This window comes from Eubalaena glacialis, chromosome 16 (assembly GCF_028564815.1).
Source record: "Eubalaena glacialis isolate mEubGla1 chromosome 16, mEubGla1.1.hap2.+ XY, whole genome shotgun sequence".
In the NCBI taxonomy this organism is placed as follows: Eukaryota; Metazoa; Chordata; class Mammalia; order Artiodactyla; family Balaenidae; genus Eubalaena; species Eubalaena glacialis.
Genome location: NC_083731.1, coordinates 85,009,849 through 85,025,337, shown reverse-complemented (window position 1 = coordinate 85,025,337; position 15,489 = coordinate 85,009,849). Strand labels below are relative to the sequence as shown.

The window sequence follows — 15,489 nt, the reverse complement described above, 5'->3', positions numbered from 1 at the left end:
TTTTCAACAAACCCTTTTTTTTTTTCAAAGAAAGTTTCCCATGCTAAATTTCAATCTTCCTCCTTATAATAAATTCTGTTTTAAAATAGTATCTAATACTTTATATATATGTATATACGTAGCAAAGAATATATGAAGAGTTAATTTTTTGAAGCATAATAATAAAAACGAATACCCGTGGACCCATGCGCAACTTAATAACCAGAACAGTAATAAATATCTTTGAATCTACTTTTGTGCTGTTTCTCCTTGTCTCTCAAGCCTAGGTTAACTTTATCCTGAATTTTCTGTTTATCATTCTCATACTTTTACGCATATTTCACCACATAGATGTGTGGCCCTAAACAATACATTGGTTTGTTTTGTTCGGCTTTGAGCTTCAACATATGGCATCACTCAATATGCAGTCTTTCACAACTTTGGTTTTCCATCCAACCTTATGTTTTTAAGATTCATCCATGGTTTTGCACGTAGCTATGCTTAATTCATTTTGCTACCACTACATTGTGTTCCATTGGTGGATATATCACAATCTATTAGTCCATTTTCTTGCAGTGGACATTTGGGTTGTTTCCTGTATTTTGTATCACCAACAGTGGTGCTATGAACATTCTGTGCATTCCTAGTGAGGCAGGTGTGTAAGTTTCTTTACAATATACCTAGGAGTGCAACTGCTGGTGCATATAGTGTGAGCACTTCTGCTTTACACACAATGACAATTTGTTTTCAACAATCTCCTGGGTATAAAATGGTATCTCATTGTGGCCTTAATTTGCATGTCTCAGTTATTAATTTAATATGTTTACTGACAATAGTGAAATGCCTACTCATGTCTTTTGTTCATTTTTCTACTGGTTTTTTTCTTATTGATTTATAGAAGTTCTTTACCTATTATGACTATTCATCCTTTGTTGATTATGTGACTTCCAAACATCTTTTCCCATTTTGTGGTAGTTTTTACTTTCTCTCCCTGTAATTGCTGACCATTGGTCCCAATTCTACCCTCTAGAGCAATTTTTTTTTTTAAAGTGAAGTTTGTTGCCACATGAAAATCCTTCAAATATTTAAAATCAAATGCGGAGGTCAAGGGATATCACTGTCATCGAAGGCATTTTAACTAGTTAGCCCAGGTTTCCTGACTCATGCCAGAAGGGTTTCCTCTACGTTACACTGCAATCAATCTTCTTCTCTCCTCAAAAATATTTCCTTCCCTCTGCTAAACATTCTTAATTCCCTCAGCTGCTCCTAATTCAAGGAATTCAAAGATCTTCACTATTCTGGTTGCTCTGTTTTGTCAATATTCATCTGAAAACACTGTAGAACTGAAAATAGCAATTTTCCATTAATTTCCTTAACCCAGACATTACATTTTCGTGAACGCTGCCAAGGTTCAGATTTCCTTTTTTAGCAACCATGCCATACTGTTGGTTAATAGTGAACTTGTGGTTCACTAAACCCTTTCCTCTTTTTCACATTGACTGTTGCCAAGTCTACCCCACCTGATTTTTTTGAATCCCACCACCCAGCAGCACGTTAAAAACAGTTACAACTTACTTGAATGATTGTTGTGCTATTTTTACACTGTAAATCTTAAGTGAAAAGAAGTTACCCTAAATAAAGAGAGCAGATGCCCATTTATTTTATACAAATTCAAGTATAAACACGACAAAAAAAAAAAAGAGAGAGAGCAAGAAATCTCTTATTCTCTTCCAACCTGAGGATTTACTGTCCCACAGAGGGGGGTCGGGGACTGGGGAGGGGACAGGGTAGAAGACCAAAATCAAAGAGAAACAAGAGGTACCTCTTGACTTTTGACCTTCTAGGGCTCTGGTCCTATAAATAGCAGAGTAATTGAAGGGCTTTTCAAAACAAATGTTGACCGATTTTGACTTTGCCGGGTTTTTGCCTGACAGGCTGACTTTGGAATCTAACACCCTGTCCCCAGCCCCGGTCAGATGACAATTGTGGGAATCGAAACGGCCACGAGTGCTCTTCTGTTCGCAGCTCTGACTGTGAGACCCAGTGCAGTGTGGCCCAGAGTGTGGACCTGGCCACACTCGGCCTCGGGCTGTCGTGCCCGTTTCTATACCTCTCAGCAAGCCGTTCACCTGCGATGGTGGGTGCAGAACAGCCTCGGCCAAGGGGAGCCGTGGTTCCCCCTGAGCCCCGCACCTCTGTGGGCTGGACACACGTGTGCCACAGCCTCCGCCTGGCAAGACACACCAAGGCGTAGCCCGGGAGCTTGCTTTAAAATGGATAAACCCAGAGTTTCTGGAGCACTGCCCTGGCCCCTAAAGGCAGCGGGACCCATGTGAACGCCTCCACCTCTAGTCTCCATTTGTCATGTGGGGTAAAGCAGCCAGTGGGTACAGGGCTGAGTCCACACAACCGCAGGCCTGCGCGTAAGTGGGTGGAAAGAAGGAGAAGCCAGAAGACACGCAGATGGTGGTTCAGCCAACTGCACAGCTGCTTCCCTGGGTGAGAACTTCTGCGTTGTTCCTGATGGTTTGCGTAGCGATCTGGTGTTTGTATGAACACAGGAGCCTCCAGGTCCATGTGGTTATTTAAATGCAATGTTTAATTGATTTAAATGAAATAAAATGAAAACTTTGGTCACGCTGGCCACATTTCAAGTGTTCACCAGCCACATGTGGCCAGTGGCTACCTTACTGGACAGAGCAGACAGAGACGTTCTTACTGCCTCAGACCGCTCTGTTGGATAGCTCTAAGCTCTTGCAATCCTGTGAGGTGTGTATGGGTATCCCCATTTTACAGATCAGAACACTGAGGCTCAGAGAGAGTACGTGACCTGCCCAAGGTGGTCGTATCAGATCCAGAATAAGAACTCAGGTCTTCCGACTCCACGGTCAAAATGCTTTCCACTTCTTCCCTGTCATCCATCTGTCGCTGAAAAAAACGGGGAGCCGGAAAATAGAGGATGCCCTGGGTTCTGAAGAGCACTCACTCTCACCGTCCGTGGGTCACATCAGGATCTCAACAGGTGATGGGGTGGTTGAAGTGAGTTCAATGAATTCAACTACGTATTGAGGGAAACCTGGTTCACGTGTCTGGGGAAGCTGGTAAGAGCTCTTGGGTTCTAACTGCTCCTTTAGAATATTGAGAATACCTAGTAGCAAACGGCACTTACTTCTTAAACTCACTGTAAACAATACTGTGTAATTGGTAGCTTCACTCTGAATAAAAAGTAGGTATTCTCCAGCTTGGGTTTCTGTCATTTTCAAAATGACCATGGAGACAACTCCTCTGAAACACAAGAAAGAGAACTGGTTAATCTGGAAAACGTGTGAAACAAAAACCCTCGAATTTCACACTGAGTCAGAAGGTGGTTGGGCGGCCCTGGTCCACCCCGGTGGAGAACGCAGCTCCCGTCCTGTGCCGGCACTCAGCCTGGGCCTTGTTAGTTTCACCTTGACCTTTATCCAGTCCCTCCCTTGGGAGTGACCAGCTTCACCTCATGCTGCCCAAGCCCCTCAGAGGGAAAACTCCTACCAAAAACGCATAGACTTGGTGGGACGCCCTCCTTGGCAGTGGTGGACCATTCCCACCAATGACAAACCACCCTCCACAGGCATATCTGCCAGCCACCCGGCCACCAGCCTCCGTGCCCCATGTGCAGAACCAGATGACGGTACAAGCAAGACTCACTGACATCAAGAACAGTCCGTTTTGTGCCCCACTCCTGCCCCCTCTAGAGGAAAGAATTCAAGCAAAATCAGACACAAAGCATTTTCCTATGAGGTAGTAATTACACTGATATATCACAAAGGAGAGATGTCGCAATGTGAGTATTTCTAACTTTTCAGATACTTGGTAAAGATAAATTTGGCTATGGGCATTCTCTTCGAAGAAACAACTTTGATGTGTGTTTGGTGATATCTGTCCTCCTTAGAGCTTAGAATACTCTCTAGTAGTCTGTTGAGTAGTGTTGGATGTAAATGGACACTTTCTGACCTTTAGACGTTACTGCTCAACACTTGGCATCAGCTGGGAGAGTCTGTGCAGAATCTCAGACCCCGTCCACACCTACTGAATCGAAATCTGCATTTGAACAAGATCCCAGGCGAACCAAGGGCACAGGATATTGGAACAGCCCTGATTTAGAGCTCCAAGCAGCATGGTTCCAGAGTACTTGTGCTTGCGTTCATATAGGCAGTAAATTAGTAAGAAATATATGTATTTTCTGCTTATGCAGGTACTTTGGGGATGTGCTTTCTTTCTCTGAACGCTTCACTCTCCTGGTATCACGGGAGAACTCTTGGGCATATCATACAAAACTCTAAGACGGTTATCAAAGCTTAGGTGTGCAATCTGTCTGGCTATGAGTCTAAGCCCAGATTTAATTTCTGTAACTCTTTACTATGGAGAAGTTGCTAAAAATGTTTTGGTACTAAGTTAACTAATCCACATAAGACCTATGATTTTGGCTGCCTGTCCTAGAACAAAAAGGCAACCTCTCAGCAGAGTAAAAAGAACCCGACTTTTTTACTTTGCTTTTTTGGCCTCAATCCAACAAGAACTGCTGTGGCATCAGATTTTAATAAGATTACCAGAACATTTCTTTAAGCCAAAATTCTTAATAGAAGATTGCCTTTGGTTTAACCCCAAGATAAAAGTAAGCAAAAAAGAGAAGTGAGTAATATGGCCTCAAAAGAGGAAAGGAAAATGAATGTGCTCTAAGATTTAGAACCAAACTTCAGAATTATAGCTACTGTCCTGAGAATTACTTAAACATTGGTTTGACCTTAAAGACACAAATGTGAATACTTGGTACAAGTCAGTCACAGATGTTCTCCCGTGTCTCAGTCAGGTGGCATGGAACTCCCTTTGGGTCATTGAGGGGCCATTTCCTGCATTGCTCCTAGAAAGACAGTGGTTCTTCTACAGCTTCGGGGCACCTGAGCACCCCAAGAATTAGAGAATAAAGCACCTTAGAATTAGTAAGTGGGCATTTCAATGGCCTGTGTCCCTTGCTTCCTGCCCCACCTGGTCTCGGACAGCAGGGGGCAGCAGTCAGCCCAGGGTTAGATACAGGCTTGGTGGTCAAGCTACAAACCTTGGCCACGATATCTTTCTGGATGGTGAGACCAACGTTCCCCACATACAGATCAATTTCTTACTAAAATGTTTTGTGGATATCACGTATCATTGCAATTCTGCTCATCATACTGTGAAACAAACTAGGTAAAGCCAAGGGTTCTTCCCCAAGGATTTCCCAGAAAGAAGCTTCTCACTGCTTTAACTAGTAAGCTCCTTGCTACTTTAACTAGAATGGAATGAAAACTTCCTAACTTTCTACCTTTAAGACAAAATCCAGTTTAAAAAACAAGCCATCTATAAAATCCCAAATACTCTTTTCACTATTTGTTTTACATTTTGCCAGTCATCACTGCTTTCTTAGGCCCTAAATATACCTATACATCTGTATATAAGTTTTTAAATGAATAGACTTTATTTTTTAGAGCAATTTTAGGTTTATGGAAAAATTAAGGAGAAAAAAAAATTAAGCAGAAAGTACAGAGAGATCCTGCCTACACCCTCGCCCCACTCACCACCCCTCACACACAGCTTTTCTATTAGTAACATCTTGCATAGGCGTGGTGTATTCGTTACAACTGATGAACCAATACTGGTATTAACTAAAGTCCACAGTTTACATTGGGGTTCACTTTTTGTGTTGTTTGTCCTATGGGTTTTGACTGCTGTAAAAGGTCACATATCCATGCCTTAACTATTTTTTAGTTTATTTTATTTCACTGGAAATAAGAGTTACAGTGAACATGTACAGAGATTGGAAAATAAACTCTAAATGAAGCAAGAAAGTCTCTGTATGGCAAGAAACTATTCCTCCAAAAATCCTTGTGGTTGCACGTTGCCCCGCCCCTGCTTACCTGTTTTGTAAATCAAAGTGTGGCTGGCAATTCAGGGAGCTGTGTTTAAAGACCCAGAGACAGGAAATGTTCCCCGGGGTGGTGACTAGCACTTGCAGTGTGATGGATGCAGTTACGTCCACCTCCACGGTGGCCGCTTCATAGACTGCCTCTGTGCTCTCGGGCCTCAAGGCACAGCCCAGGTCTTCCCGGGATTCTGATGCCTATGTCATAGACGAAATAATGTGAATTTACTACAAGTGCACGTTTAATGCATCTTCTTCTTAGCTGGAACCTTTATCAAATAAACACATGTTGACATATGGCACGCAACAGCAAGTACCTCGTAACCCACTGAGGATCATACGTCTGACCAAAATGCCTATAAATTACAAGTCTCTAAAGAAAAGACAGATAATTTTAGGCTGCATTTCTAAAATGTTTTGTAGACTGTTATGCGTTGAATCGTGTTCCCCCCAAATTCATTTTTTTTTTTTTGGCTGCGCCGTGTGGCATGTGGGATCTTAGTTCCCTGACCAGGAATCGAACCCGTGCCCCCTGCAGTGGAAGCTCGGAGTCCTAACCACTGGACCACCAGGGAAGTCCCCCAAATTCATATGTTGAAGTCCTCACCCCCAGTACCCCAGAATGTGACCGTATTCAGAACCAGGACTTTACAGAGGTGATCCAGTCAAAATGAGGCTATTAGGGTGGGTTCTAATCTTATGACTGATGTCCTTATAAGAAGAGGAAATTTGGAGAAGACAAGCACATAGGGAGAACGCCCTGTGAACATAAAGATGGCCATACAAGCCAAGGAGAGAGGCCTGCGACAGATCCTTCCCTCACAGCCTCAGAAGGAACCAAGCCTGACGACCTCTAGATTTTAGACTTCTAGCCTCCAGAACTATGAAACAATAAATTTCTGTGGTTTAGCTCACCCAGTCTGAGACTTTGTTATGGCAGCCCTCACAATCACAAACTAATATACAGATAATAATCATAAAATTAAAATACATAGGTATAGGGAACTCCGTGGTGTCCAGTGATTAGGACTCCGTGTTTTCACTGCCGGGGGCCTGGGTTCGATCCCTGGTCAGGGAACTAAGATTCCACAAGCCGCGTGCCTCGGCCAAAGAAAAACAAAAACAAAAAAAGAATACATAGGTATATGTTTTTGTGATTATTGGTATGCAGATAAGCATCTACATAGTCATAGTAAATTAGTATCTGTTTTAGAGGGTACTTAAAAACTAAAATATTGGGTTGGCCAAAAAGTTCGTTCAGGTTTTTCCGTAAGATGTTACCGACAAACCCAAACGCACTTTGTGGCCAACCCAGTATGTTCTGGGCAGACATCCCCATAGGCTCATTGCCACCATCACACCCCTTGCCTGCTTTAAATAACTGAGATATATTGAGAGGACGGTGTGCTAGCAACTTCTTCTGCTGGACCCCTCACCTCCTACCCCCCAACACATAGTGTAGCCCTCACACATGTGTGTACGCACCCACACACACACACACAAGCTTCTGCAGGTGAAGAGCAGGGTAGGGTAGCTCTTCTGCTACTGACCATAAGCCATATTTCTGATTTGATTTGTTCATTTCTTCAGTTAGTATCTGGTGAGTTATTTAGTCAATATCTGATAAGTGCTAGACCACCTGCTGGGCGCAATGGGACTAGGGGAAAAAAGACACTGACCTTGTCCTTGAGTTTTGACTCTAATAGGAAGAAATAACTAAAAGCGAAATATGATGTGCCCCATAAACAGATACCGACTACTCTGAAAGGTGCATTTAAGTGCTCTGGACCTTCTGAGGAGAGAGAGGTAACTTCCAGGCTGGGATAGTGGGGGTGTGGATGTTTCACTGGAGTACAGCAATTGAGCTGGATCTTAAAAGAGGGACATAAAGTAAAAACAAACAGGGACTTCCCTGGTGGCGCAGTGGTTAAGAATCCACCTGCCAATGCAGGGGACACGGGTTCAAGCCCTGGTCCGGGAAGATCCCACATGCCGCAGAGCAACTAAGCCCGTGCGCCACAATTACTGAGCCTGCGCTCTAGAGCCCTCGAGCCACAACTACTGAGCCCGCGTGCTGCAAGTACTGAAGCCCATGCACTCTAGGGCCCGTGCTCCACAGCAAGAGAAGCCACCGCAATGAGAAGCCTGCGCACTGTAATGAAGAGTAGCCCCTGCTCGCTGCAACTAGAGAAAGCCCGCGCACAGCAATGAAGACCCAATACAGCCAAAAATAAATAAAATTTTTTAAAAATTGAGTTATTAAAAAAAAAGTAAAAACAAACCAACAAAAACCTGACATGCTACAAGAAAATGTTTGCAATGCATATTACAGATAAAGGAAATAAAGGGTTAATATCCCTAATATGTAAAGAATTTTTTTAGGGAATTCCCTGGCGGTCCAGTGGTTAGGACTCCACGCTCTCACTGCCCAGGGCCCAGGTTCAATCCCTATTCAGGGAACTAAGATCCTGCAATCCGCACAACGTGGCCAAAAAAAAAAAAGGAAAAAAAAAAATTTTTTTTTAACATTGAGGGACACAGGAGCCAAAAGACAGTAGAAAAATGGGAAAAAGAGGGACTTCCCTGATGGTCTAATGGATAAGACTCCGCGCTCCCAATGCAGGGGGCCGGGGTTTGATCCCTGGTCGGAAAACTAGATTCTACATGCCGCAACTAAGAAGTCCGCATGCTGCAACTAAAGATCCCGCATGCTGCAATGAAGATTCCCCCATGCTGCAACTAAGACCTGGTGCAGCCGAAATAAATAAATAATAAGGGGGAAAAAAAAAAAGAAGAAATGGGAAAAAGAAATGAATAGATAATTCACAAAAAAGATATAAAGAATGGCCCTTGAACATATGAGAAAATGTTCAAGCTCACTCATAATCAGAAAAACTCAAAACAACACTGAGATATCACTTATCTATCAGACTGGCACAAATTTTAAAGTATGACAACACATTTTGTCAGGGAGGCTGTGAGGAAACAGCTACTCTCACACATTGTTGGGGGAATGCAAACAGGTGCAACCCTTCTGCAGGGGAACTGGAATTCGGCAACACCTAACTAAACTACTGTGCACTTCACCCTCTAAGCCAGCAATACCATTTTGAGGGCTATATCTCCAACAATTAATTGCACCATCATTTATAGTTGTAAAATACTACAAACCACCAAAATGCTTGTACATAGGAGATTGACTGAATAAACTACAGTCCATCCACACAATGGAGGACATAAAGAAGGATGAGGACAAGCTCCATGAACTGATTTGCAGTGATTTCCTGGATAGACTGTTAAGTGAAGAAAGCTAAGGGCAAAAAGTATCTACTTCCAAGTATGCTACCCCTCGTTTAGAACGAAGGAGATTAAGAAAATACACATGTATCTGCTCATTTGTGCACAAGAAACACAGGAATAATATAAAAAATCTAAAGGAACTGGTGAAGTTCAGGAGGTAGGTGGGAAAAGGATGGAAACTTGGTAGTAGGCACGAAGAAGGCATGATACTTCTCTGAGTATATCTTTTAGTACATAGCTTTAGCTTTCAGGACCATAGTCATGTTTCACATACTCAAAAAAGTAAATCATTAAAGCCAATCAGGATATGGGGGGAACTCAAAATGGAATATAACCCAAGTGAAGTTAATTGTATCACAAATAACTAACATAACCAGAGTGAAGGTGGTGGGAAAGGAAAGAACGAACATAAATAACTTTGGAAAATAATGCTTTGGACACTATAAGCTCAAAGATAAAAAGAACTGCACACAAATACTGTATTCTGGTGTTGTATAACAAATACTGTTGTCTGATGTTGTTTAAGAACTACTAGGTCTTAATACAATCCTGAATATTGCATAAGAATATAATTTATACTACATAAAACACAATGCAGCGCTTAATACTAGGAACTGAGACCAATCATCATTAATTTTTTTTTAAAAAAAGCTTGTGTTTTATAAGAAAACACTTAAATGTGTGCAGCTATTTTCTCACATTGAAAAGACACTTAAAGGGACTTCTCTGGTGGTCCAGTGGTTAAGAATCCGCCTTCCAATGCAGGGGACGCGGGTTCGATCCCTGGTCGGGGAACTAAGATCCCACGTGCCATGGGGCAACTAAGCCTGTGCGCTCTGGAGCCCCCATGCCACAACTAGAGAGAAGCCCATGCTTCTCTCAACAAAGAGCCCGTGGGCCACACCAAAAGATACTGCGTGTCGCAACTAAGACCCGATGCAGCCAAATAAATAAATAAATACTAAATAAAAGACACTAAGACTTTAAAATGTCATAGCAAATAATATTAAATTTTTTCTTGTCTGCACAAAAATACTATGTATGCAAAATGCCTTAATTATTAATAAGTCAATGTGTTATGACACCAATATCTGTTAAAAAGTTAAACCAACCATGCTTCTGGCATAAAAAAGAATCATGTATTAAATCAGGAGTTTTAGGGTAATTCCCTGGCAGTCCAGGGAACTGAACTCTGCCCTTTCACTGCTAAGGGCACAGGTTTGATCCTTGGTCCAGGAACTAAGATCCCGCAAGCCAAGTGGCACGGCCAAAAAAAAAAAAAAAAAAAAAAAAAAAAAAAATCAGGAGTTTTACATGCATGTAGAAGGTTGTTATTGATGCCTATTTCACACTGCTTAAAATTTGAGAATATTTTTAATATCTCTGATTTTGGGAGGGAAGTGGGGGGTGTCCAGGGCATCAAGGCATGTGTCTATGTATTATACTTATGTTAAAGAAAACAGGGTGACTATATATCTGTATGAATCCTTAACTGGATAAAAGCCATAGAACTGGCTAATTTATGTTCACTTTTTATTGTATATAGATTTTTAATATTTCCAGTTCTCGATCATTTAAGCTTCCTTCATTTGAGTAAATACCTGGGCTGTGATAGATGAATAGCATGAAGAAGAGTAATGACAAACAAGGTTGGAACTTGAAGGAGTCAGAGCCAGATTATGGAGTGACGTGCATGTCACTTTAAGCCGTGGGAAGACCAAGCCAGGCTGTAAGGGATGTAGCCGTGCTTCAGGAAGACCCATGTGGCAGCCCTACCTGAGCTGAACTGTGGAAGGAAGAAGCCACTTATGATATTATTGTGACTATGAGGGCTGGAATTAGGGAAGTGGCAGGGGGACTAGGGAATATGAGGTGGTTATAGGAGAACTAGGAAAGAAAGGAAATTGACAAGACTTGGTAACTGACTGAATGTGAGGGCGAGGGAGAGGAAGCAGTCCAAAACGAGGCTGAGCTTTCAAGCCTAGGAACTAGACAGGGCCATAAACAGAAATCCATTAAAACAAGAAGATGCTTGGGGAAATAGAAATGAAATAAATTATACAGGTGTGTCTTAATGAGCAAATGGAAAAATCTACTTATCTAAATCCAGGAGACAGTTGGAAATTAGGGATTCAGGCTTGAGAGAGAAGCCTGGCTTCTTTTTAAGGAGAAAGGGAAATTCCTGTTTCTTACGCATTCTAGTATCACTGTCCTTCCTGAATCTAAACCCAAAGAGAACAAGACTCTTGATGGAATGGAGTGCCAGGTAGCAATGAGTACAGACGCTCATCTGTACCAGATATGAGTACATAGTATACTTAAATACATAAAAAAGAAAAGCCCATAAGCCATGGCGGGTGTCAATAGCCTACAAAGTATGGTCTCTAGAGAAAATAGCTAAAGTTGTCATTTTAATATTACTTTACCAAGGGATTCGATGACGATGTCCCCACTGATGAATCATTGTTTCTATGGTTGATTAAAACACACTTGATCACAGGCAGATCTTGATTTGTAATAGTCTCAAATATCATTGCGGAAAAAACAACTGTAAAACAAAATAAAGACAATGATGTTGATACATGCACACCTTAAAAAGAAAATACGTATTTGTCTTATAACAAAACAAAATGTAATCAAGGGAAAGTGGCCAACAGGAAAGTATGTAGGAAATATAATTTCATAAAAGGCAAGTCTTACTATCAATCAGGAGCGGAGGTCCTTAGAGCAGTGTTTTCCAAGGGAACTTTCTGCATGATGGAAATATTCCTTAGCGCTATTCAATAGGGTGGTCTTAGCTGCATTTAGCATTAAGCATTTGAAGTGAGGCTAGTGCAGCTGAGGAACTGATTATTTGTATACCAGCCATTTTTTCTTCTTTATGGTTTCCTGGTGCATATAAACATTATGTTTACACTATATTGTAGTCTGGTAAGTGTGCAATAGCATTATACCTAAGAAAACAATGTACATACCTTAATCAAAAAATACACTCTTGCTAAAAAATGCTAACCATCATCTGAGCCTTCAGTGAATTGTAGTAATAACATCAAAGATACCTGATCACAGATCACCATATCAAATATAATAAAAATTTAAATAATTACTGAATAATTGAAATATTGTGAGAATTACCAATATGTGACACAGAGACACAAAGTAAGCAAATACTGTTGGAAAAATTGCGCCGACAGACTCACTCGAGGCAGGGTTTTCACAACACTTCAGTTTATAAAAAATGCAATATCTGTGAAGCACAATATAGCGAAATGCAGTAAAACAAGGTATGCCTATTATCAGCAGTTCATTCCCTTTAATTGCTGGGGAGTAGTCTATTATATAGATATAACACAACATTTCAATTCATCCACCTGTTGATAGAATTTGGATTGTTTCTGCTTTGGGGATCTTACAAATAAAGTTGCTATGAACATTGGTATAAAAGTCGTGGTTTGGATGTATGAGTTCATATTCCTTGAATAAATACCAAGGAGTAGAATACCTCACTCATATGGGAGGTGTCTGTGTCACTTTTTAAGAAAGTGCCAACTGTTCTCCAAAGAGGGCGTATCACTTTATATTCCTATTGGCAGTGTATGAGAATTAGTTGTGCCATGTCCTCACCAACGCTTGGTAGGATGAGAATTTTTAATTTTAGCCATTCCAAGAGGCATATTATATCTCATTGTGGTTTTAATTTGCATTTGCATCCTTTCAGATGCTTGTATGACATCCTATATATTCTTTGGTAGTATGTCTGTTGCATCTTTTGTCTTTTAAAATTGGGTTGTTTATCTTCTTTTTATTGAGTTTTGAGAGTCGCCCCCCCCCCCAGTTTTACTGAGATACTGTTGATATATAACCTTGTATTAGTTTCAGGTGTACAACATCACAATTAGATATATGTATTTATTGTAATACGAGTACCACGATAAGTTCAGTTAACATCCATCAACTCACACATTTACTAAAGTTTTTTTCCTGTGATGAGAACTTTGAAGATCTACTCTCGAGATGTGGATGGACCTAGAGTCTGTCCTACAGAGTGAAGTAAGCCAGAAAGAGAAAAACAAATATCATATATTAATGCATATATGTGGAATCTAGAAAAACGGTACAGATGAACCTATTTGCGGGGCAGGAATAGAGACGTAGATGTAGAGAACAGACATGTGGACACAGTGGGGAAGGGGAGGGTGGAATGAATTGGGAGATTAGGAGTGACATAAATACACTACCATGTGTAAAACAGATAGCTGGCAGGAACACGCTATAAAGCACAGGTGGGGGCTCAGTGACGACCTAGATGGGTGGGATGGGGGGAGGGGGGAGGGAGGTCCAAGAGGGAGGGGATATAGGTATACATATAGCTAATTCACTTCACTGTACAGCAGAAACTAACACAACATTGTAAAGCAGTTCTACTCCAATAAAAAAAATAAACAAATAAATAATTAAATAAAGATCTCTCTTAGCAACTTTCAAATATATAATAGAATACCGGTAGCCCCCACTTTTCGAAAGTTCACTTTATACCACTTCACTTTTACAAAAGACCTGCGTTAGCACCTGTTTTCACTAACTGAAAGAAATCTGAAGAGGATTTTTGCTTTTATGAAAAAAGGTGAAAAGCAAAAATAGCATTCAGAGTTTGTTTTGTAGCGAGCTCTTATAGGGGTGGCTTGAACCCCAAGCAAGGAGAGTGGAACTGCCAAGCTCTTTCCCCAGAAACTACGCCCAGCATCTCACCATCAAGCCATCATAGCTTTGTACTGTGTCTGTGAGCATCTGTGCTTTATCTCCATTTATTCTGTGTATCTGTTTGCAAGATGTGTCCCTAAGGTAATAGCTTCTTCACTTTACACCATCTGGGCTTACAAAAGGTTTCACAGGAATGCTCTATTTTCAGATACTGGGGAAACCTGTATTGGTAACTAGAGTCACCATCTTGTACATTACATCCCCAGAACTTATTTATCTTATAACTGGAAGTCTGTACCTTCTGACCACCTTCACACATTTCTCCCACTCTCTACCCCCACCTCTGGCAAACACCAGTCTCTTCTCTGTTTCTCAGTTTGGTTTTTTTTTTTTCAGATTCCACATATAAGTGAGATTATACAGAATTTGCCTGACTTATTTCACTCAGCATAATGCCCTCAAAGTGCGTCCATGTTGTCACAAATGGCAGGATTTACTTCTTTTTTATGGTTGAATAATATTGTATATATATAGTTGACCCTTGGACAATGTGGGTTTGAACTACACAGGTCCACTTACACATGGATTTTGTTCAATAAATATTTGGAAAAATTTTTGGAGATTTGTGACAATTTGAAAAACCTCGCAGATGAACTGCATAGCCTAAAAATACCGAAAAATAAGAAAAAGTTAGGTATGTCACTAATGCATAAAATATATGGGGCCTCTCTGTGCATCGGGCACACCAACTTGGGTTCAGCAAGAGATTTATGATCAGGACTGCCCGTACCTGTAAAGCTGCTAACTAGCCTTGAAGGGAAAAGATAAACACGAGCTGTCTTTTGGTTGTACAAGAAGGTCTGGACAATGAGTAACTTCTTCTGGATTGGTTTCATCGATGCTTTGTCCCTGAAGACAAAAAGTACCTTGCCCGTAAGGGACTGCCTTGGGTTCTTTTGATACTGAACAATGCCCCTAGCCACCCAGAGCCCCATGAGTTCAACACTGAAGGCGTTGAAGTAGTCTACTTGCCCCCAAATATCTAATTCAGCCTCTAGATTTGGGGGGGGGGTCATAAGGACCTTTAAGGCTCATTACACACAGTACTCTATGGAAAGGAATGTCAACGCTATGGAAGAGAACACCAACAGAGGGAACATCATGAAAGTCTGGAAGGATTGCACCACTGAAAATGCCATCATTGTTAGAGAAAACGCCGTGAAAGCCATCAAGCCTGAAACAATAAATTCCTGCTAGAGGAAACTGTGTCTAGATGTTGTGTGTCTGACTTTACAACACAGCCAACCGAGGAAATCATAAAAGAGATGTGGATATGGCAAAAGAGGTGGGAGGTGAAGGGTTTCAAGATATGGATCTTGGAGAAATTCAAGAGCTAATAGGCACCATGCCCGAGGAATTCCCAGAAGAGGATCTGATGGAGATGAGCACTTCCAACCAGAGCCACACGATGAGGAAGAAGACACAGAAGAAGCAGTGACAGAAACCAAATTGACATGGGACAATCTGGCAGGAGAGTTCCAATTATTCAACACTGCTTTTGACTTCTTTTATGA

The 15,489-nt window shown here is 41.3% G+C and overlaps 1 protein-coding gene across 1 annotated transcript in view; it reads right to left on the bottom strand.

The window, feature by feature from the left end:
- Window positions 1-14,991, bottom strand: part of FLT3 (fms related receptor tyrosine kinase 3) — a 52,611-nt gene extending 37,620 nt beyond the window's left edge. Inside the window, exons 1-4 of the mRNA XM_061170932.1 lie at window positions 14,706-14,991; window positions 11,641-11,762; window positions 5,910-6,112; window positions 3,149-3,264 (exon numbers count right to left, since the gene is read on the bottom strand). Coding sequence (XP_061026915.1) covers window positions 3,149-3,264; window positions 5,910-6,112; window positions 11,641-11,762; window positions 14,706-14,991 — 727 coding nt within the window. The remainder of the gene's footprint in view (window positions 1-3,148; window positions 3,265-5,909; window positions 6,113-11,640; window positions 11,763-14,705) is intronic.
- Window positions 14,992-15,489: the final 498 nt, after the last annotated feature.